Genomic DNA, 25,624 nt, shown 5'->3' with positions numbered 1-25,624 from the left:
TGTGTGTGTGTGTGTGTGTGTGTGTGTGTGTGTGTGTGTGTGTGTGTGTGTGTGTGTGTGTGTGTGTGTGTGTGTGTGTGTGTGTGTGTGTGTGTGTGTGTGTGTGTGTGTGTGTGTGTGTAGGGACGTCCAGGCCTGATGGGACCTAAGGGACAGAGAGGAGACTCTGCAGGCCTGCAGGTGAGTCACACACCTGGTTCTCTGCACCTCGTATTGAGTTGATGTTGTTGTTTTGAGTTTCATAGCAACCTGCTTTCCCCTTTCCTTCCTTCTTTCTTCTTTCTTTCCTTCCTTCCTTCTTTCTTCTTTCTTTCCTTCCTTCCTTCTTTCTTCTTTCTTCTTTCTTTCTTTCTTTCCTTCCTTTCTTCTTTCTTTCTTTCTTTTTTCTTTCCTTCGTTCTTTGTTCTTTCTTTCTTTCCTTCCTTTCTTCTTTCTTTCTGTCCTTCCTTCCTTCTTCCTTCTTTCTTTCTTTCTTTCCTTCCTTCTTTCTTTCCTTCCTTCTTTCTTTCCTTCTCTCTTCCTCCTCACAGGGCGCTCCCGGCCTCCCGGGGCTGCCGGGCCGTCCGGGAATATTCAACTGCCCTAAAGGAGTAAGCACCCGTCAGCATTCACACACACGGTTCTCATGCAGTGTGTTCTGTGTGTTCTGTCTGTGTGTTCTGTCTGTGTGTTCTGTGTGTTCTGTGTGTTCTGTGTGTTCTGTCTGTGTGTTCTGTGTGTTCTGTCTGTGTGTTCTGTCTGTGTGTTCTGTGTGTTCTGTGTGTTCTGTGTGTTCTGTCTGTGTGTTCTGTGTGTTCTGTGTGTTCTGTCTGTGTGTTCTGTGTGTTCTGTCTGTGTGTTCTGTCTGTGTGTTCTGTGTGTTCTGTGTGTTCTGTCTGTGTGTTCTGTGTGTTCTGTCTGTGTGTTCTGTCTGTGTGTTCTGTGTGTTCTGTCTGTGTTTTGTTTGTGTGTTCTGTCTGTGTGTTCTGTGTGTTCTGTGTGTTCTGCCTGTGTGTTCTGTGTGTTCTGTCTGTGTTTTGTTTGTGTGTTCTGTCTGTGTGTTCTGTGTGTTCTGCCTGTGTGTTCTGTGTGTTCTGTCTGTGTGTTCTGTCTGTGTGTTCTGTGTGTTCTGTCTGTGTGTTTTGTTTGTGTGTTCTGTCTGTGTGTCCTGTGTGTTCTGTTTGTGTGTTCTGTGTGTTCTGTTTGTGTGTTCTGTGTGTTCTGTCTGTGTGTTCTGTTTGTGTGTTCTGTCTGTGTGTTCTGTTTGTGTGTTCTGTTTGTGTGTTCTGTTTGTGTGTTCTGTCTGTGTGTTCTGTTTGTGTGTTCTGTTTGTGTGTTTTGTGTGTTCTGTCTGTGTGTTCTGTCTTTGTGTTCTGTCTGTGTGTTCTGTTTGTGTGTTCTGTGTGTTCTGTCTGTGTGTTCTGTTTGTGTGTTCTGTTTGTGTGTTCTGTGTGTGTGTTCTGTCTGTGTGTTCTGTTTGTGTGTTCTGTTTGTGTGTTCTGTTTGTGTGTTCTGTCTGTGTGTTCTGTTTGTGTGTTCTGTCTGTGTGTTCTGTTTGTGTGTTCTGTTTGTGTGTTCTGTGTGTTCTGTCTGTGTGTTCTGTCTGTGTGTTCTGTTTGTGTGTTCTGTGTGTGTGTTCTGTTTGTGTGTTCTGTTCGTGTGTTCTGTGTGTTCTGTTTGTGTGTTCTGTTTGTGTGTTCTGTGTGTGTGTTCTGTCTGTGTGTTCTGTTTGTGTGTTATGTCTGTGTGTTCTGTTTGTGTGTTCTGTTTGTGTGTTCTGTTTGTGTGTTTTGTGTGTGTGTTCTGTTTGTGTGTTCTGTCTGTGTGTTCTGTTTGTGTGTTATGTCTGTGTGTTTTGTGTGTTCTGCTTGTGTGTTCTGTCTGTGTGTTCTGTCTGTGTGTTCTGTCTGTGTGTTCTGTTTGTGTGTTCTGTTTGTGTGTTCTGTTTGTGTGTTCTGTCTGTGTGTTCTGTTTGTGTGTTCTGTTTGTGTGTCCTGTTTGTGTGTTCTGTTTGTGTGTTCTGTGTGTTCTGTCTGTGTGTTCTGTCTGTGTGTTCTGTTTGTGTGTTCTGTTTGTGTGTTCTGTTTGTGTGTTCTGTCGGTGTGTTCTGTGTGTTCTGTTTGTGTGTTCTGTCTGTGTGTTCTGTCTGTGTGTTCTGTCTGTGTGTTCTGTGTGTTCTGTCTGTGTGTTCTGTCTGTGTGTTCTGTTTGTGTGTTCTGTTTGTGTGTTCTGTTTGTGTGTTCTGTGTGTTCTGTCTGTGTGTTCTGTCTGTGTGTTCTGTCTGTGTGTTCTGTTTGTGTGTCCTGTTTGTGTGTTCTGTTTGTGTGTTCTGTCTGTGTGTTCTGTCTGTGTGTTCTGTCTGTGTGTTCTGTTTGTGTGTTCTGTGTGTTCTGTCTGTTTGTTCTGTTTGTGTGTTCTGTTTGTGTGTTCCGTGTGTTCTGTTTGTGTGTTCTGTTTGTGTGTTCTGTGTGTTCTGTGTGTTCTGTTTGTGTGTTCTGTTTGTGTGTTCTGTGTGTGTGTTCTGTCTGTGTGTTCTGTTTGTGTGTTCTGTTTGTGTGTTCTGTCTGTGTGTTCTGTTTGTGTGTTATGTCTGTGTGTTTTGTGTGTTCTGTTTGTGTGTTCTGTTTGTGTGTTCTGTCTGTGTGTTCTGTCTGTGTGTTCTGTCTGTGTGTTATGTCTGTGTGTTTTGTGTATTCTGTTTGTGTGTTCTGTTTGTGTGTTCTGTTTGTGTGTTCTGTGTGTGTGTTCTGTCTGTGTGTTCTGTTTGTGTGTTCTGTTTGTGTGTTCTGTGTATTCTGTCTGTGTGTTCTGTCTGTGTGTTCTGTGTGTGTGTTCTGTCTGTGTGTTCTGTTTGTGTGTTCTGTCTGTGTGTTCTGTTTGTGTGTTCTGTGTGTGTTCTGTGTGTGTGTTCTGTCTGTGTGTTCTGTTTGTGTGTTCTGTTTGTGTGTTCTGTGTGTTCTGTCTGTGTGTTCTGTCTGTGTGTTCTGTTTGTGTGTTCTGTGTGTTCTGTCTGTGTGTTCTGTTTGTGTGTTCTATTTGTGTGTTCTGTTTGTGTGTTCTGTTTATGTGTTCTGTGTGTGTGTTCTGTTTGTGTGTTCTGTCTGTGTGTCCTGTTTGTGTGTTCTGTCTGTGTGTTCTGTGTGTGTGTTCTGTTTGTGTGTTCTGTTTGTGTGTTCTGTCTGTGTGTTCTGTCTGTGTGTTCTGTTTGTGTGTTCTGTCTGTGTGTTCTGTCTGTGTGTTCTGTTTGTGTGTTCTGTTTGTGTGTTCTGTCTGTGTGTTCTGTCTGTGTGTTCTGTTTGTGTGTTCTGTCTGTGTTCTGTCTGTGTGTTCTGTGTGTGTGTTCTGTTTGTGTGTTCTGTTTGTGTGTTTTGTTTGTTCTGTCTGTGTGTTCTGTCTGTGTGTTCTGTTTGTGTGTCCTGTTTGTGTGTTCTGTTTGTGTGTTCTGTTTGTGTGTTCTGTGTGTTCTGTCTGTGTGTTTTGTCTGTGTGTTCTGTTTGTGTGTTCTGTGTGTTCTGTTTGTGTGTTCTGTGTGTTCTGTCTTTGTGTTCTGTTTGTGTGTTCTGTGTTTTCTGTGTGTTCTGTGTGTTCTGTTTGTGTGTTCTGTGTGTTCTGTCTTTGTGTTCTGTTTGTGTGTTCTGTGTTTTCTGTGTGTTCTGTCTGTGTGTTCTGTGTGTTCTGTCTGTGTGTTCTGTCTTTGTGTTCTGTGTGTTCTGTCTGTGTTTTGTTTGTGTGTTCTGTCTGTGTGTTCTGTGTGTTCTGCCTGTGTGTTCTGTGTGTTCTGTCTGTGTTTTGTTTGTGTGTTCTGTCTGTGTGTTCTGTGTGTTCTGTGTGTTCTGCCTGTGTGTTCTGTGTGTTCTGTCTGTGTGTTCTGTCTGTGTGTTCTGTGTGTTCTGTCTGTGTGTTTTGTTTGTGTGTTCTGTCTGTGTGTTCTGTTTGTGTGTTCTGTTTGTGTGTTCTGTTTGTGTGTTTTGTGTGTGTGTTCTGTTTGTGTGTTCTGTTTGTGTGTTCTGTCTGTGTGTTCTGTTTGTGTGTTATGTCTGTGTGTTTTGTGTGTTCTGCTTGTGTGTTCTGTTTGTGTGTTCTGTCTGTGTGTTCTGTCTGTGTGTTCTGTCTGTGTGTTCTGTTTGTGTGTTCTGTTTGTGTGTTCTGTCTGTGTGTTCTGTTTGTGTGTTCTGTTTGTGTGTTCTGTTTGTGTGTTCTGTCGGTGTGTTCTGTGTGTTCTGTCTGTGTGTTCTGTTTGTGTGTTCTGTCTGTGTGTTCTGTCTGTGTGTTCTGTCTGTGTGTTCTGTGTGTTCTGTCTGTGTGTTCTGTTTGTGTGTTCTGTGTGTTCTGTTTGTGTGTTCTGTCTGTGTTCTGTCTGTGTGTTCTGTTTGTGTGTTCTGTTTGTGTGTTCTGTCTGTGTGTCCTGTTTGTGTGTCCTGTGTGTTCTGTCTGTGTGTTCTGTTTGTGTGTTCTGTCTGTGTGTTCTGTCTGTGTGTTCTGTTTGTGTGTTCTGTTTGTGTGTTCTGTGTGTTCTGTCTGTGTGTTCTGTCTGTGTGTTCTGTTTGTGTGTTCTGTTTGTGTGTTCTGTGTGTTCTGTCTGTGTGTTCTGTCTGTGTGTTCTATCTGTGTGTTCTGTTTGTGTGTTCTGTTTGTGTGTTCTGTTTGTGTGTTCTGTTTGTGTGTTCCGTGTGTTCTGTTTGTGTGTTCTGTTTGTGTGTTCTGTGTGTTCTGTTTGTGTGTTCTGTTTGTGTGTTCTGTCTGTGTGTTCTGTTTGTGTGTTCTGTTTGTGTGTTATGTCTGTGTGTTTTGTGTGTTCTGTTTGTGTGTTCTGTTTGTGTGTTCTGTCTGTGTATTCTGTTTGTGTGTTCTGTTTGTGTGTTCTGTTTGTGTGTTCTGTGTGTGTGTTCTGTCTGTGTGTTCTGTTTGTGTGTTCTGTTTGTGTGTCCTGTTTGTGTGTTCTGTTTGTGTGTTCTGTGTATTCTGTCTGTGTGTTCTGTCTGTGTGTTCTGTTTGTGTGTTCTGTTTGTGTGTTCTGCGTGTGTGTTCTGTGTGTGTGTTCTGTCTGTGTGTTCTGTTTGTGTGTTCTGTCTGTGTGTTCTGTTTGTGTGTTCTGTGTGTGTGTTCTGTGTGTGTGTTCTGTCTGTGTGTTCTGTTTGTGTGTTCTTTTTGTTTGTTCTGTGTGTTCTGTCTGTGTGTTCTGTCTGTGTGTTCTGTTTGTGTGTTCTGTGTGTTCTGTCTGTGTGTTCTGTCTGTGTGTTCTGTTTGTGTGTTCTGTTTGTGTGTTCTGTGTGTGTGTTCTGTTTGTGTGTTCTGTCTGTGTGTCCTGTTTGTGTGTTCTGTCTGTGTGTTCTGTTTGTGTGTTCTGTTTGTGTGTTCTGTTTGTGTGTTCTGTCTGTGTGTTCTGTTTGTGTGTTCTGTTTGTGTGTTCTGTGTGTGTGTTCTGTCTGTGTGTTCTGTTTGTGTGTTCTGTTTGTGTGTTATGTCTGTGTGTTTTGTGTGTTCTGTTTGTGTGTTCTGTTTGTGTGTTCTGTCTGTGTATTCTGTTTGTGTGTTCTGTTTGTGTGTTCTGTTTGTGTGTTCTGTGTGTGTGTTCTGTCTGTGTGTTCTGTTTGTGTGTTCTGTTTGTGTGTCCTGTTTGTGTGTTCTGTTTGTGTGTTCTGTGTATTCTGTCTGTGTGTTCTGTCTGTGTGTTCTGTTTGTGTGTTCTGTTTGTGTGTTCTGCGTGTGTGTTCTGTGTGTGTGTTCTGTCTGTGTGTTCTGTTTGTGTGTTCTGTCTGTGTGTTCTGTTTGTGTGTTCTGTGTGTGTGTTCTGTGTGTGTGTTCTGTCTGTGTGTTCTGTTTGTGTGTTCTTTTTGTTTGTTCTGTGTGTTCTGTCTGTGTGTTCTGTCTGTGTGTTCTGTTTGTGTGTTCTGTGTGTTCTGTCTGTGTGTTCTGTCTGTGTGTTCTGTTTGTGTGTTCTGTTTGTGTGTTCTGTGTGTGTGTTCTGTTTGTGTGTTCTGTCTGTGTGTCCTGTTTGTGTGTTCTGTCTGTGTGTTCTGTTTGTGTGTTCTGTTTGTGTGTTCTGTTTGTGTGTTCTGTCTGTGTGTTCTGTTTGTGTGTTCTGTCTGTGTGTTCTGTCTGTGTGTTCTGTTTGTGTGTTCTGTTTGTGTGTTCTGTGTGTTATGTCTGTGTGTTCTGTTTGTGTGTTCTGTCTGTGTGTTCTGTCTGTGTGTTCTGTTTGTGTGTTCTGTCTGTGTTCTGTCTGTGTGTTCTGTGTGTGTGTTCTGTTTGTGTGTTCTGTTTGTGTGTTTTGTTTGTTCTGTCTGTGTGTTCTGTCTGTGTGTTCTGTTTGTGTGTCCTGTTTGTGTGTTCTGTTTGTGTGTTCTGTTTGTGTGTTCTGTGTGTTCTGTCTTTGTGTTCTGTTTGTGTGTTCTGTTTGTGTGTTCTGTTTGTGTGTTCCGTGTGTTCTGTTTGTGTGTTCTGTTTGTGTGTTCTGTGTGTTCTGTCTGTGTGTTCTGTTTGTGTGTTATGTTTGTGTGTTCTATGTGTTCTGTTTGTGTGTTATGTTTGTGTGTTCTGTGTGTTCTGTCTGTGTGTTCTGTTTGTGTGTTCTGTTTGTGTGTTCTGTGTGTTCTGTCTGTGTGTTCTGTTTGTGTGTTCTGTCTGTGTGTTCTGTTTGTGTGTTCTGTGTGTTCTGTTTGTGTGTTATGTCTCTGTGTTCTGTTTGTGTGTTCTGTTTGTGTGTTCTGTGTGTTCTGTCTGTGTGTTCTGTGTGTTCTGTTTGTGTGTTATGTCTCTGTGTTCTGTTTGTGTGTTCTGTTTGTGTGTTCTGTTTGTGTGTTCTGTGTGTTCTGTCTGTGTGTTCTGTGTGTGTGTTCTGTGTCTTCTGTTTGTGTGTTCTGTGTGTGTGTTCTGTCTGTGTGTTCTGTTTGTGTGTTCTGTTTGTGTGTTCTGTTTGTGTGTTCTGTGTGTTCTGTTTGTGTGTTCTGTCTCTGTGTTCTGTTTGTGTGTTCTGTTTGTGTGTTCTGTGTGTTCTGTCTGTGTGTTCTGTGTGTGTGATCTGTGTCTTCTGTTTGTGTGTTCTGTGTGTGTGTTCTGTCTGTGTGTCCTGTTTGTGTGTTCTGTTTGTGTGTTCTGTCTGTGTGTTCTGTGTCTTCTGTTTGTGTGTTCTGTTTGTGTGTTCTGTCTGTGTGTCCTGTTTGTGTGTTCTGTTTGTGTGTTCTGTCTGTGTGTTCTGTCTGTGTGTCCTGTTTGTGTGTTCTGTCTGTGTGTTCTGTCTGTGTGTTCTGTTTGTGTGTTCTGTCTGTGTGTCCTGTTTTTGTGTTCTGTTTGTGTGTTCTGTCTGTGTGTTCTGTGTCTTCTGTTTGTGTGTTCTGTTTGTGTGTTCTGTCTGTGTGTCCTGTTTGTGTGTTCTGTTTGTGTGTTCTGTCTGTGTGTCCTGTTTGTGTGTTCTGTTTGTGTGTTCTGTGTGTGTGTTCTGTCTGTGTGTTCTGTTTGTGTGTTCTGTTTGTGTGTTCTGTTTGTGTGTTCTGTGTGTTCTGTTTGTGTGTTCTGTCTCTGTGTTCTGTTTGTGTGTTCTGTTTGTGTGTTCTGTGTGTTCTGTCTGTGTGTTCTGTCTGTGTGTTCTGTGTGTGTGTTCTGTGTCTTCTGTTTGTGTGTTCTGTGTGTGTGTTCTGTCTGTGTGTCCTGTTTGTGTGTTCTGTTTGTGTGTTCTGTCTGTGTGTTCTGTCTGTGTGTCCTGTTTGTGTGTTCTGTTTGTGTGTTCTGTGTGTGTGTTCTGTCTGTGTGTCCTGTTTGTGTGTTCTGTTTGTGTGTTCTGTTTGTGTGTTCTGTGTCTTCTGTTTGTGTGTTCTGTTTGTGTGTTCTGTCTGTGTGTTCTGTCTGTGTGTCCTGTTTGTGTGTTCTGTCTGTGTGTTCTGTCTGTGTGTTCTGTTTGTGTGTTCTGTCTGTGTGTCCTGTTTGTGTGTTCTGTTTGTGTGTTCTGTTTGTGTGTTCTGTGTCTTCTGTTTGTGTGTTCTGTTTGTGTGTTCTGTCTGTGTGTTCTGTGTCTTCTGTTTGTGTGTTCTGTTTGTGTGTTCTGTCTGTGTGTCCTGTTTGTGTGTTCTGTTTGTGTGTTCTGTTTGTGTGTTCTGTCTGTGTGTCCTGTTTGTGTGTTCTGTTTGTGTGTTCTGTCTGTGTGTCCTGTTTGTGTGTTCTGTTTGTGTGTTCTGTGTGTTCGGTCTGTGTGTTCTGTCTGTGTGTTCTGTTTGTGTTCTCACTGTTCTCTCCCCCCTGGTTCCTGTAGACTGTGTTCCCCATCCCTCCCAGGCCCTTCTGCAAAATGACTGTAAGTTATGAATCGGTTTTATTACCTGAGAACTTGTTTTTATTTTTTTTATGACCATTTATTTCACATCCATTGTACTTTCTGTTTATCATGAATCAAAACAATTGCTTCAGAGCGAAGGAGGTGATGAGGAGGCCTCCCCTTACATCCTCTCTCCTCATCACCTCCTCCCCTTACATCCTCTCTCCTCATCACCTCCTCCCCTTACATCCTCTCTCCTCATCACCTCCTCCCCTTACATCCTCTCTCCTCATCACCTCCTCACCTTACATCTTCTCTCCTCATCACCTCCTCCCCTTACATCCTCTCTCCTCATCACCTCCTCCCCTTACATCCTCTCTCCTCATCACCTCCTCACCTTACATCTTCTCTCCTCATCACCTCCTCCCCTTACATCCTCTCTCCTCATCACCTCCTCACCTTACATCCTCTCTCCTCATCACCTCCTCCCCTTACATCCTCTCTCCTCATCACCTCCTCCCCTTACATCCTCTCTCCTCATCACCTCCTCCCCTACATCCTCTCTCCTCATGACCTCCTCCCCTTACATCCTCTCTCCTCATCACCTCCTCCTCTTACATCCTCTCTCCTCATCACCTCCTCCCCTTACATCCTCTCTCCTCATCACCTCCTCACCTTACATCCTCTCTCCTCATCACCTCCTCCCCTTACATCCTCTCTCCTCATCACCTCCTCCCCTTACATCCTCTCTCCTCATCACCTCCTCCCCTTACATCCTCTCTCCTCATCACCTCCTCCCCTTACATCCTCTCTCCTCATCACCTCCTCCTCTTACATCCTCTCTCCTCATCACCTCCTCCCCTTACATCCTCTCTCCTCATCACCTCCTCCCCTTACATCCTCTCTCCTCATCCTCTCTCCTCATCACCTCCTCCCCTTACATCCTCTCTCCTCATCACCTCCTCCCCTTACATCCTCTCTCCTCATCACCTCCTCCCCTTACATCCTCTCTCCTCATCACCTCCTCCCCTTACATCCTCTCTCCTCATCACCTCCTCCTCTTACATCCTCTCTCCTCATCACCTCCTCCCCTTACATCCTCTCTCCTCATCACCTCCTCCCCTTACATCCTCTCTCCTCATCACCTCCTCCCCTTACATCCTCTCTCCTCATCCTCTCTCCTCATCACCTCCTCCCCTTACATCCTCTCTCCTCATCACCTCCTCCCCTTACATCCTCTCTCCTCATCACCTCCTCCTCTTACATCCTCTCTCCTCATCACCTCCTCCCCTTACATCCTCTCTCCTCATCACCTCCTCCCCTTACATCCTCTCTCCTCATCACCTCCTCCTCTTACATCCTCTCTCCTCATCACCTCCTCCCCTTACATTGATGTATGATCTATAACCTGTCTGTGCTCCATTATTGCAGCTTCATCCCGATGGAACCATCGCCGTCGGTAGGTCGATTCCCTTCTTCTTTTGTTTTGCCATAAATGATGAAGACCTGGAGTCTGTTTTTACTTATTTTTGCAGTGAATATATATATATATATATATTTTTTTTACTAGTCGTAAATGTGTCTCTTTGTCTCCAAGGTAACTGTCAGACGGGACTGAAGGGCGAGAAGGGGGTGCAAGGTCCTCCCGGGATCCCGGCGCCTCCAAGTGAGTCAAACACAGCTCTTCAATATTTAGACAAAACATGATCTATAAGGAAAAGGCCAACTGGGCTACAAAGAACAGGACTATAAAGTGAATTTAAAGGCATGATTTGAATCTTTAGAAGGATATTTAATCTTGTATTGTCCCCAACATCATTAGTCATAACGCCCTCGTCTGTTTTCTCCCTTCTAGACTCGTTTCTTACCAGGGGAGGCTGGGTAAGTTTCACAAGGAAGGGCTTTTTATTTATTTATTATTTTGTTTGTTTTAGTTTGGGCACACGCCTACTTGATGTCTTTATGGGTGTGTTTGTGTGTCATCGCAGGGGGCCAGAGGTGACCAGGGCACTAAAGGAGAGAAGGGGGACGAGGGGGAGGCAGGGTTGCCCGGGCAACCAGGTAACCCCGGGAGAACAGGGCTTGTGGTGAGTGAGAAGATTACATGGATGGTTTATTATTTAGTTTTTGTCCTTGTTAGTTTTCATCATATTTAGCCGACCTCATCAGTCGACTGAAGTTTTTACTTTTGAAATTACATTTTTGTCTCGTTTCAGGGACCCAAAGGGGAGTCGGTGGTTGGTCCACAAGGCCACCCCGGGGTGCCGGGTTCGCCGGGTATCCCGGGCTACGGCAGACCAGGATCGGTCGGCGTTCCTGGGCCACCGGGGCCTCCAGGACCCTCTGGGACACCCTCCAGATATGGCTCAGGTACAAATCATCACTCATTTATCCCATAAAATGACGGCAGAATGTTGTAGAAACCATAGTTTGGAGATTAAAAAAAATTGATAAGGAGCTTATTTGAAAGGTGTTGACATTTTTGTCACGACAGCTTTGACCATTGCCGGCCCGCCCGGACCTCCTGGACCAGCCGGACCTCCTGGACCTTTGAGTAACGCAGCCTCTGTAAGTGGACCTGAATCCTTCGTCTGCACGATGACACCTCAGGCAGCTGTCGACTCAGTCTCATCCAGAGGAAGGTATACAGCTGGTCTTCTCTGTACTTGTTCCTCAGCTGAGAACGTTTAAGTCCCGTGAGAGCATGATGCAGCACACCGCCAGAGATGCAGAGGGGACCCTGGCGTTCGTCACAGCGACAGGAAGTCTCTTCCTCAAGGTCTCCCAGGGATGGAAAGAGATACAGGTACACTAACCCGGACGAGTCTTACGTGTTCATGGGTTTTGGTAAATCCCTGAAGAAACGGAGCTCGACTGATGACTTTTTTCCTGCTTTGCCTCCTTTGAAACCGGTCTGAATCCATTTCCTGCTATCCGACGTCACCACTGGCTTCTGGAAAAACCTTTTTGAAGGCCAAACAGTGTGGCCTCAATTTGAGAAGACGATACATTATTATTCAACCAGCGCGCTGCGATATTTGGCTGAACCAGTAAAAGTGTAAAAGTGAAACGTCACTGAATCACAGGATCTTTCTTTTGCGATTGTTGCTTTTGTTCCACATCCAACACATTTCATGTAATGAGCTCAGGTAACACGACGCGATGCATCTGATGTCTCGATCCGCCTGTTTCCTCCCCGCAGCTCGGCAGTCTGATCTACCTCTCCAACAACATCATTCCACAGGACGAGGTACAATTAAAGATGCTATAACGGAACGTCGTGTACTTCATATGCAGTATTTCATCCATTTAACGTCTCTTTTCAACTACGTCTTCAGCCCCGGGTTTCATATCAGATTAGAGGAGACCCAATGGAGAGAATACGCTCAGTCAACGAAAGGGTGAGTTTCAATAAAACCGCGTTATTCTAACATGAATTATTTATTTATTTATTATTAGTGAGAAAGGGAGTGAGAAAGGGAATGTTTTATAGTAATAAAATGTCTTTGTTTTGGGGCGTCTGTGGTCCAAACGCATGAAAACTGTAATAATATCCTGCACGTTGATTATCAAAGGAGCCTCATAACCCTTGCAGGCGTCATTTAAAACTGTGGTTTAACCGTAGTAAAGGATCTTCTCATATCTTCTTCCTCGTATGACGACGCCGGTCTGTTGCCTCCTCTGCCTGCAGCTCAACCTGGTGGCCTTGAACCAGCCCCACTCAGGCGACATGATGGGGCTCGACATCGCCGACCGCATGTGCTACGAGCAGTCCAAGGCCATGGGTTTGGATCCAAACTACCGCGCCTTCATCTCGTCCCACAGCCAAGACCTGGTCCACACGGTCTACCCCGGTCTCCGGGAAACTCTCCCGGTGACCAACCTCAGGGTGAGTCCGCGGTCCGTCGTGCAGACGAAGGGACCCCTGGCTGCATCTCACCCACCGTGTGTCTTCTTTTAGGGGGATGTGATGTTTAGGAACTGGCGGTCTATCTTCAACGGCGACGGGGGTCCGATGGACGCCAGGATACCGATCTACTCCTTCGACGGCCGGGATGTTTTAGCTGACCCCTTCTGGTCAGTTGACTTGATTGACTTCCTCCTTATTTTGTTTGTTTGTTTGTCTGTTGTTAACCTGTTACTTCCCGTCGTGCTGACGTCCTCTGTCATCGTCTCGTCAGGCCTCAGAAGAGCATCTGGCACGGCTCCACCAGCAGGGGTCTCCGAGTGGTGGACAAACACTGCGAGACGTGGCGAGCGGACCACGTGTCCGTCACGGGCCAGTCGTCCAGCCTGACCTCAGGTCTGCTCCTGGGCCAGCAGACGAGGAGCTGCTCCAACCAGTACATCGTTCTTTGCATCGAGAACAACAAAAACCTTTAAAAAAAACCAAAACATAACACTCCACCATGCCAGCCACCATAAGCGTTCAACACTCGGGGAAAACATTTGTGCTACGTGTAGCATTTTTGTGTTTAAAAAATAAAATAAATAAATAGAGGACCACATTTAACGCAATTTCTTTCGCAAAGACGACGTCGCCTTTTTTATGACATCCCGCTGTGTTATTTCTGAGGAGCCAGGACCTGATCCTGCAGGTTAAACTAAGGTGACGTCAACGCCGGTCTCCTCGTTAACGCTAACTTCTCAAGGAAAACGTGGTTATTTAATGTTAAAATGATACACAAGCGGCACCTTGAACCTTTTTGTTGACTCATTTGCAACAAGACGCATCTGTGTCCTTTCACAAGAATCCAACAGAGTAGCACAAATGGGTTTTCACCAGTTTACTGTCTCTTCGACGGATGAGACTAAAGACATCAGACTTTTTTGGGGGGAATTTCCAAGAGACTTTTGGGATGGAAGCGTAAAAGAGGCTACTGTCACTGTTTTGTTTACAAGCTGTCGTGGATTTGTAGAAGACGTGTGTTTGCATAACTTACTAATTCCCTCGTGCAACCAGTGTTGCCACCAAAAGTCATATTTGATGCACTGTAATTTTTTTTTAAACAATATTTTCTAGGTCAACATTGTTTTGTGTTGTAGCTTTTCATACCTCTTGGTGATCTCACATCTTAGCAGCTCTTTCTCTCAATAGACTATTTAATTTAAATTCAATGATTTATTTATACCGTCACAGCACATAAAAAAAAAAAAATCAGATGATTAAATTTAAGAATGTAATTTATAGGGTTTTTTTTGTTTGTCAAATGACTGTTTTCTTCTCACTTGTTGCCTCTTTTCTATCTTTTTGTACAGTTTTTGTTTAATGTTTCTAGCCCCCCCCCCCCCCCCAATGTAGTGATGCAAGTGAAACGAGTAGAATATTTTCATCCAGAAAGAAATAAGAGTACAAGAAAAAAAAATTCCAAGGGGGAAAAGTCACGTTGTTGTGTAAATATTGGTGCTTTGTTGAATAAAGTTTTCTCTTTTCATAATCTGCTCTTGTTTCATTCTCAATTCAGTGCAGACAAAAACACTCAAATACCTGAATACCCGAAATAAAAGAGAAAAAAACATTATTACAGCGATTATTTGGTTCTGAAAAATTGAGATCCAAGATATGTCTGAGCCGGAAATTTGAAAAGTAAACGATTTGTTTAAAAAAGGTTTCAAAGATTCTGGAGTTAAAATAATCAAATACATGATATATATATATATATATATATATATAAATTTATTTAAATAATCAAATATATAAATAATCAAATATATATAATCAAATATATATATATATATATAAATATATTTATTATAAAAATATTTAAATAATCAAATACATATATAATCAAATAATATATATATATATATAATTTGATTATTTTAACTGTAGAATCTTTTAAACTTTTTAACCATATAGCTGTATAACAGTTTGAATCAAGTGTCACTGCAGTGCATCTTCGCTGATTAACTTTTGACTGAAGACTGCCAACTTGAAGTTGGAATTATTATTATTCATTTAATTCAAATAAACGTTTCTTTTTCGAAATATCAGTTTTTACACATTTGTCCAATGAACTCTAATTAATTTACCAAGTTAATTTTCATCATCCCCACATAGTATATTACACAGCATATGTGTGCATCTCGGTGGTTAATTAGTCGTGTATTTGTGAGGGGGGGAAATGAAGAAGAAATAGTATAATCGAGGGAATTTGAGCCAAACGGGAAGCTTTTATTTTGAAAGAAGTAGTCCGGAAGTGACTACAAACAACCCTGCAACAGCTGGAATGGAGGTGCCCCCGCGCGCCTATCGTGCTCCTTCTGGAGGAACAAAACGATGTCGTTGTTCTTTTGCATTTATGTCACGTGTCTGTTGTTCTCTTCGGCCCGGAGGAATGACGTGCCCGTTATCGGTGAGTGCGCGCGGCTCGGTTATCCGGGCACAGGTGCGCGAGGCACACGGAACCCAAAGAAACACCTTTTGTTTTGTTCTCCCATTATTGAACGTTTTACCGCATAACTTATGAGCTTTTGGGGAGTTAACTCAGAGTTACCTGACGGCGTCATATGTTTACATGCAATATACAACAAGTTGTACTATATGAGAGGAAGTATTATTTTCCTATGTTTATTAATTACAATGTGCACGTTCCTCTAGTAATACACATTTATTTTTTTCTATTTTGATTCCAATGAGATGTAATAGTCTATGGTAGTAATTCTCAATGGCCCGCTGACCCTAATTCACAATAATAACAATTAGATTGTTTTAAATAATGCAATAATGCGCGATTATTAACTTTATCATCCCCTGACTCTCCTCTCGTTATGTCAAAGTTGCCATTGTTTAGGTTTGCCTGTTTGCTCTGACCCGTGCAGACGTTGTTGTTGTCGTTGTTTTTGTTGTTTACTGGTTGAACTGGTTGTTGGTTTTCTTTCAATAGGAATACTGGCCCAAGAACTGCATGTCCAAAGATCCAATCGAAGCGCTTACATCGCCGCCTCCTACGTCAAGTTCCTGGAGGCGGCTGGAGCGAGGGTGGTGCCCGTCAGGTGGGTCGTCGTGTAGCTGGCATTCCCTTCTCGTGAAGGTGGTGATGCACCCCATGCGACACCACCTTCTCGTGAAGGCGGTGATGCACCCCATGCGACACCACCTACTCATTAAGGCGGTGATGCACCCCATGCGACACCACCTTCTCGTTAAGGCGGTGATGCACCCCATGCGACACCACCTTCTCATTAAGGCGGTGATGCACCCCATGCGACACCACCTTCTCGTTAAGGTGGTGATGCACCCCATGCGACACCACCTTCTCGTTAAGGTGGTGATGCACCCCATGCGACACCACCTTCTCATTAAGGTGGTGATGCACCCCATGCGACACCACCTTCTCATTAAGGCGGTGATGCACCCCATGCGACACCACCTTCTCATTAAGGTGGTGATGCACCCCATGCGACACCACCTTCTCGTGAAGGCGGTGATGCACCCCATGCGACACCACCTTCTCATTAAGGTGGTGATGCACCCCATGCGACACCACCTTCTCGTTAAGGTGGTGATGCACCCCATGCGACACCACCTTCTCGTTAAGGCGGTGATGCACCCCATGCGACACCACCTTCTCATTAAGGTGGTGATGCACCCCATGCGACACCACCTTCTCATGAAGGCGGTGATGCACCCCATGCGACACCACCTTCTCGTTAAGGCGGTGATGCACCCCATGCGACACCACCTTCTCATTAAGGTGGTGATGCACCCCATGCGACACCACCTTCTCGTGAAGGCGGTGATGCACTCCATGCGACACCACCTTCTCGTTAAGGCGGTGATGCACCCCATGCGACACCACCTTCTTGTGAATGCGCTGATGCACCCCATGCGACACCACCTTCTCGTGAATGCGCTGATGCACCCCATGCGACACCACCTTCTCATTAAGGTGGTGATGCACCCCATGCGACACCACCTTCTCGTGAAGGCGGTGATGCACTCCATGCGACACCACCTTCTCGTGAAGGCGGTGATGCACCCCATGCGACACCACCTTCTCATTAAGGTGGTGATGCACCCCATGCGACACCACCTTCTCGTTAAGGCGGTGATGCACCCCATGCGACACCACCTTCTCGTGAAGGTGGTGATGCACCCCATGTGACACCACCTACTCATTAAGGTGGTGATGCACCCCATGCGACACCACCTTCTCGTGAATGTGCTGATGCACCCCATGCGACACCACCTTCTCATTAAGGTGGTGATGCACCCCATGTGACACCACCTACTCATTAAGGTGGTGATGCACCCCATGCGACACCACCTTCTCGTGAAGGCGGTGATGCACCCCATGCGACACCACCTTCTCATTAAGGTGGTGATGCACCCCATGCGACACCACCTTCTCATGAAGGCGGTGATGCACCCCATGCGACACCACCTTCTCATTAAGGTGGTGATGCACCCCATGTGACACCACCTACTCATTAAGGTGGTGATGCACCCCATGCGACTCCACCTTCTCGTGAAGGCGGTGATGCACCCCATGCGCCGTTGAAAGTTAAAGGATCCCATTCATTTCTATGACCGTTCGCCGTGTCCGAATTTGCACAACCGTGACCCAAACTCAACGTTGTCCAAATTCGGTTTACGTCAGTGTCGTTATTGTTTATTTTTTACCATAGCCAATCTGTGGTTTGTATACATACACACATTTTGAGAAAGTATTTAGCTTTTTTGCATGTGGCGCGAACACAGCCGGCTGTTTATACAGAAGTTCTTGAACTGACACCTTTAACCTCCTCTCTCTTTGTCTGTCTACAGGCTCAGTCGGCCACTGGAGGAGTATAAGAGGCTGTTCAACTCCATTAACGGGTAAACGGGATACCGCACAGTTACCAATTTAGTAATAATGATGCGATGTATGCCTGTGGTCATTTATGAACGACCTGCGGCATCCGTTGACAGCTCGGTACGTGGAGGAGGCAGTTTGGAGAAGCCGATGCTGCTCGGTGTTTCAACGTTGTGGACATTTTAAGCTCATTGTAATGAACCAAATATCCCACCAAGTAATTGTTTTCCTTTCCATTTGGACTTTCTCCCATGCCACATTACATAATTCTGCTATATGTTTGACTGTTGCACCTGCATACACTACAGTAAAGGTATCAGTGGCAGAGGCATACTGTAGGACTACTGGGCCCATACAATCGTACAATCACTTCTTTGAGTTCATAGACGCGAAACAACATAAATATACACATCAGAAACATGCAAGTGTTTCATAAACTTCCTGCAACGCAGGATGCGAGTTAGCTCTCAGTCCGTATAGCGTCATGTTTACGCCTCTGGTTTGTTTGTTTGTTTGAAAGTCGGTGTAAACAACAACCCCACTGTATCCAGCCGACACGGAACAGGTAACAGACCCAAAGTAACACAGGTGGCTGCTAACACCTGCTAACATGAACAGATTCAAGCTTTAACTTGTATGGAGCAATACAAAAATTATAAAAAATCCACCAGTCCAACGACATGCAGGGCTACTTATCGAGGAGGTTCAGAATATGCATTCATGAGCTACCGCTTCAATATAGCAGACGATAGCTGAATATTTGGTGCATCAGATCAACACGATTAACTCTGAATGCCACAATTCTATAATATACATGTACACACAGGCGGTGGACAATACTGTGTGCACATTACATTCTGTCTGTGAGTCACGACTCTGCTCTTGTGGACAGGTTCATCATCCCCGGAGGACGGGCCAGCGTCGTCTCGTCCAGGTTTCAAAGAGCCGCACAGATCTTTTATGAGCTCGCCATCGAGGCACGCGCGTCGCCGCACATCACTCGCCGTGTTTCAGTGTGTTGGTGCTGGATGCTGCTGCAGACCCCCCCTCTCCCCCCCCCCCCCCATGTGATGTTTCAGGCAAAGAAGAGGGGCGACTACTTCCCCCTGTGGGGCACCTGTCTGGGCTTTGAGCTGCTGTTCTATATGACGAGTGAAAAGACCGAGCTGTCGTTGACCAACACGAGCGGCGTGATGTTGCCCATGTCCTTCACCAATGGTATGGCTTAATACTGAAGCATGTATATTCAATTTAGCTTCGGCTCTTTTTTTAACAATTAATTTCTTAATCAACATGACAAGAATTAGTTGTTTATGATGCCTAAATATCAAAATAATCATTTATTTTAGTTTTTAAAACATTATATATGATACACATACAACGATTTAGATTATCAAATGAGCTGAATGGGTTAAAAAGCCACGTTTACGTGGTTATTAGCAGTATAATATAAACATTAACTACTATTACTTGTACCAGCACGGAGTCATCATAGTTTATGGGACAACAATAACCCATCTTTGTATCAACCTCCTTTTTTTAAATGTGTTCTGAAAATGTGTTTTTAATGACAAATTTAAATGTGTTATCAATAACAAAAAAATGAATGTTCCGACCTGTTTGCAGAAACCAAAGGCAGCCGAATGTTTCGAGGCTTCCCGACGCAACTCATGGAAGACATGGCTTCTGAGTCGCTCACCGGACACTCTCACAAGTGGGGTTTGAAACTGTCGGTACGCCTCTGCTACTATGACGGGAAAACGTGACCCACACCACGTAGAATTATAATAATACTAATAACAACAAGCGCTGTGGAGCACTGGATTTTTCCAGCATAAAGAGCAGTGCATATAAGGTGGATATGTAATTGGGTGCATATGTAATATGGTGTCTGTTTCTTTCAGAATCATAAAAAAAACAAGGTGCTGAAGAACTTTTTCAAAGTCATCTCCACAAATACGGATGGACGAATAGAGTTTGTGTCCACGGTGGAAGGTACGACGCAGCGTCCCGTAAGCAGCGCACGTTCAAAGTGAAGCTACTTTGTTTTTATGAATGAGTGCTCTTCTCTTCCCCTCTCGCCTCTCGGCAGCGTACGACTACCCGATTTATGGGACTCAGTGGCATCCGGAGAAAAACGCATTCGAATGGCGGAAGCCTTACATTCCACACTCTCCATCGGCGATCAAGACCTCCTTCTACATGGCCGACTTCTTCGTCAACGAAGGTATGAGCATTGATTTACGGTTCCCTGATTACATCGCTATCGTAAGTCATAAGCTATAGCTGCAGCCTTTGTGATGTGTAAATCCTGTGTTCTCTCCTTGCAGCCAGGAAGAGCTTTCACAGATTTAGATCTGAGGAGGAGGAGCGGCGAGAGCTGATGTACAACTACAACCCGGTTCACGGCAGCTCCACGAGTCCCTTTGAGCAGATTTATATATTCGGATGATTGTTCGCCGCGTGGCTTTTAAAAAAAATGTATGCATTTGTATGTTTACGGTGTTCATTTGGATCTATGCACAACATGAACTATATATATATATATATATATATATACTGTATATTTATATTTATTTTGTACTTAGCGGTGCAAATTAACAGATGATGTAGGGGACGGGCTGTTTGTGCAGGGGAGAAGTTATTGTAACACCTTGAATAAAAACCGTTTAGCACTTGAATGCTTACTTATGGTATATTACTTATGGTATTTTTGTAGTTTGGGCTTTCTTGAAGAAATGTTACTTTCTTGATTCTTGCTCTGAGTTTGTACTCGTGGTTGAATGCACTTATTGTCAGCTCAATGACATGTAATGTAAAAGATGTCAAGGTGACCACGTGGAGCTGAGCTATTTGGGTATTGTGCTGCAAATAACATCTTAACTCATTCAAATAAAAAAAATATAACGAATTCATCCCCATATCGCTTTATTTGAGAAATGTCCTTTTTAAATGCATAATTCCTCAGGGTTGATTTAACACTATTCCCACTCGATGCATGCTTTCAACATTCTCTTCACTGCTTTGAGCCGAGCGTACTGTAAACGTGACTCAGCACTTCAATACAGGTGCAGTTTCTGTCCTGTTTTCTTTCACCTATAGATATTCCTTAACTTCTTATCGTGCACATTCTCTACATTTTAGCTTGGTGTGTCGTCGCCATTGGGCGTATTTTCAAGTTTACTATTTGTCTATAAAAAATGAAAACCCCTTTCGTTTCTCACTCCAGTATTACTGTAGCTGTTGAAAGTAGCCAACCTCTTTTCTTTGAATGACACTTTGTTCTCCTGGCCCGACAGTGTGGTAACCGCTGTTATCTGTCAAGGAGCAAGGGACAAACTTTTCCTAAAGGTTGTGTAAACAAACCTTGAAACATGTTTCCCTTCCAAAGGGCAGGTAGAAATCCCCCAAACTGTTCTCCACTGATGAGTTCAGTGTGGCAGAACAGGGCTTTGCAAACAAGTCATTTTTTGGAGACTGCTCTTTCCATCTTTTCGGAGTCTTTTGGACATGAAGGCCTTCCAGGTACCGTACGCACCTTTCTATCATGTGTAACGTCCAAAACGTGTGTTTTTATTTATTAATCTCCTGTCATTGGGGTGGCCTGTTGACCGTATCCGACCACATGAACCATTCTAACTTCCATGTGAAGGTCCTGCTCGCTCTGCTCACGGCTGCCGCGGCGGCTCATGCTCAGTCCTTCCACCCCGGCAGATGTCCCCAGCCATCGGTCCAAGAGGATTTCGATGTTACGAAGGTAAAATACCTCATCTCGCGGGTCATTTTGGAAGTGTTGCCATTAAAAGAGTATTTAAGTGGCTTTAAGCCGAGGTGTAGTGTCTTATTACCAACCGCTTTTTCTCCTTTCAGTATATGGGCACCTGGTATGAAATAGAGAAGCTCCCCGCTGTGTTTGAACGAGGGAAATGCAATCAAGCCACGTACAGCCTGCGCCCCGATGGGACGGTCAAAGTCCTCAATGCAGAGCTGCTGTGAGTTAAAAACTACATGCTTACCAGCTTTTATCATATTTGGCTAAAGGTTGCTTGATATTAATTTGCTCCATCCTTCAGGCTGCTAAATGAGGATGGATTTTAGTTTCTTGTGCCATTCCAAGTGAAGTCCTCCTTTTCTCCCACTCTTCCTCTCTCCCACAGGTCCAATGGGAAGAGAAACACAATTCAGGGTGTTGCCAAAGTTAAAGATTCATCTAAACCGGCTATTCTGGGTGTCAGCTTCTTTAAAGGTAAATACACTGGGTATTTACTTCATTACGTTTTAACACTATTTGAATACCCTATACAGAAATACATTGCACGGGTCTATTTCATCCCCCATGTGTGTCCAGGTGTTGCAGACGGTCCCTACTGGGTTCTCTCCACGGACTACCGGTCGTATTCTCTGGTGTACTCGTGTACCGACTACTTCCTCTTCCACGTGGACTTCGCCTGGATCCTGGCCCGCACCCGGGTGCTGACCGAGGATGTCATGAGCCGGTTACGCGACACGCTGTCTTCCGCCGGCGTGGACGTGAACCGCCTCGCTGCCAGCAATCAGACCGGATGTGACGCGGGCGGGGGTATGTTTGTGGGGGACACCCGACTACCAGACGGCGATGTGACATTGATACAATGTTGCACATCGACATCTGAACATGTGCAACATTGTATCAATGTCATATTGTTATAATGTCCGCGTCGTTAAAGCGTTGCGAAGTTTACTCGCCGGACTATTTCGTGGTCATTATCCCCGGAGAGGGGGCGTGGCTTAAAAAGCACTAATTTGGGTCCCTAGCAACACGCCCACCACATGTGAGGTAGAGGCAGATGAGGCTCTCAGGATATGCAAACGAGGGAGGGAGACAGACAGGCAGACAGACAGGCAGACAGACAGACAGACAGACATACAGGCAGACACACACAGACAGACAGACAGACAGACAGACAGACACACACACACACACAGACAGACAGACAGACATACAGGCAGACAGACAGGCAGACAGACAGACAGACAGACAGACATACAGGCAGACACACAGGCAGACACACAGGCAGACAGACAGACATACACACAGGCAGACAGAGACAGACAGACATACAGACATACACAGTGAGACAGACAGACAGACAGACATACATACATACACACACACAGACAGACAGACAGACAGACAGACAGACATACATACACACAGACAGACAGACAGACAGACAGGCAGACACACAGACAGACAGAGCGACAGACAGACATACAAACACACACACACACACAGACAGACAGACAGACACACAGGCAGACACAGACAGACAGACATACAGACATACACACACACACACACACAGAGAGACAGACAGACATACATACACACACACACAGACAGACAGACAGACAGACAGACAGACATATACACACACACACAGACAGACAGACATACACACACACACAGACAGACAGACAGACAGACATACACACACACACACACACAGACAGACACACAGGCAGACAGACAGACAGACACAGACACACACACACACACACACACACACACAGACAGACACACACACACAGACAGACACACATATTCTTTTCTTTATAGTTGATCTTGAATGTTGTCTCACGTGTGTGATCTGTTTCCTTCACCAGCCAAGAGGAACGACAGACCCATCATTGGTGGGTTCATGAACACGTTGTTGACTGCAACATGACATTTGGCTTAATTATCTAACTGTTTCATTGTGTTATAGTTTTAATAAGTGTCGTTACTGCCTATACGTGTTTAAACTGGCTGTGTTTGTTTTCCCCTCAAAAGGAGTACTGGCTCAAGAAGTGAGCGTCCCAAAGGCCAATCAAGTCTCTTACATCGCTGCCTCCTATGTGAAGACCCTGGAGGCAGCGGGAGCGAGGGTGGTGCCGGTCATGTGAGTTCACGGTCATTCCTCCCGTAGACAGAGGAGCCTTTTTGGCAACCTTTGACCTTTTGACCTGTTCTATTCCTCCAGGATTAACCAGACACCGGAGGAGTATAAGAAACTGTTCAACTCCATTAACGGGTAAATGTGCTGTAATAATGAGTCATATTTAACAATACTGGTACGACTTTGTGAACAACGGCATCACTTGCAAACACATTTTATAAAAATAATAATAATACATTTTATTTGTATAGAGCTTTTACAAGCTACTCAAGACACACATAGTACATGGTTAAAAACAAACAATAGAGCAACAACAATATTAACAATTCATAATGTGGAGCACACAGAGTTCAAGCAACCCCTCCATAGGCCTCTGAACATTTTCTATTATTTTGTCCAGCCCCAATATGTATTAAACAAAAGGGATGCAGAACATTTCGTGACTCGGCTCCCGTGTGTCCTTGTCGACAGGGTCCTTTTCCCGGGAGGAAGCGCCAACATCACGTCATCGGGTTACCAACGAGCTGCAAAGACCTTCTACGAACTCGCCATCGAGGTAAACGCGTCAAATATGAATCGACTGCAGGTTTCCGTGTCGTCGATTATTATTATTTATTTTTACGGAGCGTGATGCGATGTTTCAGGCAAACGAGAGGGGCGACTACTTTCCCGTGTGGGGCACCTGTCTGGGATACGAGCAGCTGGCGGTTTTGACGAGTGGAAAGAACTTGCTGTCAATCACCGATACGACCGGTGTGGCGTTACCCCTGAACTTCCTCCATGGTACGGGAAAAGTCTTTGTTTAACCTTGAGTTTAATGGAATCACTTAATTTGTACGTTATTTTTTTTAGGTGGAGCGATACCATATGAATATGGATTTTTTTTTTTCAATAAATACAGTACGATATGTATTTTCGAGGCTTAACGCAATAATTCTAATTCTTATTTCACAGGGCAACGATGGACATTCTTTACATTGACCGCTTTATAGATCCGATTATAGAAAATATGTACATTCGTTTGGAAAAAAATAAATAAAAACTAACGACGTTATGACTGAATACTATGGTTATGGCACCGTTTTCCCAGAAGCCAAAGACAGCAGGATATTTCGAGGCTTCCCGGCTGAACTCCTTGAAGATCTGGCTTTGGAGCCGCTGACGGCAAACGTTCACCAGTGGAGTGTGACGGTGTCGGTACGTCGTCTATCATCGACTACCATGATGAGAAAACACGATTTGTACACACATATTATTGTTTCTCACTCATTTGAGCACCACGCAGTCATTTCTTTTCGTATAGAAAGAAGAGAAAGATGAAATATTGTGCTTCGTCTCTCTTGTTTCATTTCAGACTCATAACACAAACAAGGAGCTGAACAACTTTTACAAAGTCGTCTCCACGAATACGGACGGCACCACCGAGTTCGTGTCCACGGTGGAAGGTACGGGTGCAATGCGGCGCCCCCTTTTAATGGCACCGGAGGTCACGTTTTTATTCTTCATCGCTGCTCTTCTCTTCCCCTCTCGCCTCTCGGCAGCGTACGACTACCCGATTTATGGGACTCAGTGGCATCCGGAGAAAAACGCATTCGAATGGCGGAAGCCTTACATTCCACACTCTCCATCGGCGATCAAGACCTCCTTCTACATAGCCGACTTCTTCGTCAACGAAGGTATGAAGAAACATTAGTTGTTGTTGTTGTTGTTGTTGTTGTTTGTTGATGAAATGGTCTTTGTGATGTGTACATCTTGCTTTTCTCTCCTTGCAGCCAAGAAGAGCTTTCACAGATTTGAATCCGAGGAGGAGGAGAGCAAGGCGCTGATCTACAACTACAACCCCGTTCACGCCGACTCCACCAGGGTCTTTGAGCAGATCTATTTCTTCTGATGTTTGTTTGCACAATGGCTTTAATTCACTTTCAACTAGTTTTCACTACTCGCATTGTTGAATCAATTGAATGTGTAAGTAAAACGACCTCAAGGCGTTATTCGTGGTTTACACTTGAGTAAAAATAATATTACAGAAGGCTCACTGTGATATTTCAGCAATGAATACGTGAATGTTCACAGTTGACATGTTTACGGTATGTACAGTTACCAATAAAAGAAATTGTAAAAAAAACATTCTTAAAGGAGCAATTTATAACGTTGAAAGCAATAATATAGCAGAAAACAACCATTTGTACGTATATAGTGACCTGCTCCCTCCTGTTTGTGTTCTACAAACTTCTGCTTTGTTGACATTGCCGGCCGCGTCAGGACATCGGACTGTTTGCAGAGGTGGTTCAGACCATCCAGGCGGCAGGAGCCGGTTCCACCAGGGCCTGTGACGAGACGTCGGGGGTCCAATGCCAACGCAAGGAAAGGAGGCTAGACCGCCGGTCCTGTGCAGCTGGGTCCATTCTCTCCTTTCTACTGCAGTGTTTGATGAATGGAGGGCTGTCTCACGCCGCTGTCACAGTGTATGCAGCAGCCATTTGTTCTCGCCACCAGGTCAGGGCGGGGGGTCGGTAGACTGGTTACGTGTGCCTGCTCCCCGCTATCGATGCTCCAGGCTTTGGGGAAGGGGCCCCCTGAGCCTCTGGAGCACTTCTCTCTGAGGGTTGGCGAGACAGATTCTCTGCATGCTAAACAACTAAACCGTCCTGTTGTTGCACCTCCAGTTATTTGACCACATT

General features: G+C 44.7%; 4 protein-coding genes across 5 annotated transcripts in view; all 4 read left to right on the top strand.

Moving 5' to 3' along the window:
• The window catches only part of LOC117749873 (collagen alpha-1(XVIII) chain-like), a 57,140-nt gene extending 43,673 nt beyond the window's left edge, over positions 1-13,467 (top strand). For both annotated transcript variants that reach the window (XM_034560691.1, XM_034560690.1), the window contains 15 exons: positions 124-180; positions 531-590; positions 8,225-8,266; positions 9,659-9,686; positions 9,825-9,893; positions 10,083-10,108; positions 10,216-10,314; positions 10,444-10,597; positions 10,722-10,795; positions 10,905-11,033; positions 11,430-11,477; positions 11,566-11,628; positions 11,919-12,116; positions 12,189-12,304; positions 12,409-13,467. In XM_034560691.1, coding sequence (XP_034416582.1) covers positions 124-180; positions 531-590; positions 8,225-8,266; positions 9,659-9,686; positions 9,825-9,893; positions 10,083-10,108; positions 10,216-10,314; positions 10,444-10,597; positions 10,722-10,795; positions 10,905-11,033; positions 11,430-11,477; positions 11,566-11,628; positions 11,919-12,116; positions 12,189-12,304; positions 12,409-12,610 — 1,365 coding nt within the window. In that variant the 3' untranslated portion in view covers positions 12,611-13,467. The remainder of the gene's footprint in view (positions 1-123; positions 181-530; positions 591-8,224; positions 8,267-9,658; positions 9,687-9,824; positions 9,894-10,082; positions 10,109-10,215; positions 10,315-10,443; positions 10,598-10,721; positions 10,796-10,904; positions 11,034-11,429; positions 11,478-11,565; positions 11,629-11,918; positions 12,117-12,188; positions 12,305-12,408) is intronic.
• Positions 13,468-14,507: 1,040 nt separating this feature from the next.
• LOC117749887 (gamma-glutamyl hydrolase-like) lies at positions 14,508-19,477 on the top strand. The gene is made up of 9 exons (XM_034560705.1): positions 14,508-14,583; positions 15,115-15,223; positions 16,998-17,048; positions 17,918-18,002; positions 18,105-18,243; positions 18,652-18,758; positions 18,930-19,020; positions 19,118-19,252; positions 19,356-19,477. The coding sequence occupies exons 1-9, from the start codon at positions 14,508-14,510 to the stop codon at positions 19,475-19,477; spliced, it is 915 nt and encodes a 304-aa protein (XP_034416596.1).
• Positions 19,478-20,399: 922 nt separating this feature from the next.
• Positions 20,400-21,806, top strand: LOC117749886 (apolipoprotein D-like). Its single transcript, XM_034560704.1, has 7 exons — positions 20,400-20,421; positions 20,474-20,550; positions 20,678-20,782; positions 20,896-21,017; positions 21,183-21,271; positions 21,374-21,642; positions 21,732-21,806. The coding sequence occupies exons 1-7, from the start codon at positions 20,400-20,402 to the stop codon at positions 21,804-21,806; spliced, it is 759 nt and encodes a 252-aa protein (XP_034416595.1).
• An 828-nt stretch (positions 21,807-22,634) lies between these two features.
• On the top strand, positions 22,635-24,834 carry LOC117749884 (gamma-glutamyl hydrolase-like). Its single transcript, XM_034560703.1, has 9 exons — positions 22,635-22,698; positions 22,838-22,946; positions 23,028-23,078; positions 23,415-23,499; positions 23,588-23,726; positions 24,034-24,140; positions 24,298-24,388; positions 24,485-24,619; positions 24,716-24,834. Exons 1-9 carry the CDS (start codon positions 22,635-22,637, stop codon positions 24,832-24,834), a joined length of 900 nt encoding a protein of 299 aa, XP_034416594.1.
• Positions 24,835-25,624: the final 790 nt, after the last annotated feature.

The sequence above is a fragment of the Cyclopterus lumpus genome, chromosome 20 (assembly GCF_009769545.1).
Source record: "Cyclopterus lumpus isolate fCycLum1 chromosome 20, fCycLum1.pri, whole genome shotgun sequence".
NCBI classification, from domain to species: domain Eukaryota; kingdom Metazoa; phylum Chordata; class Actinopteri; order Perciformes; family Cyclopteridae; genus Cyclopterus; species Cyclopterus lumpus.
This window is presented reverse-complemented; position numbering and strand designations above follow the sequence as displayed.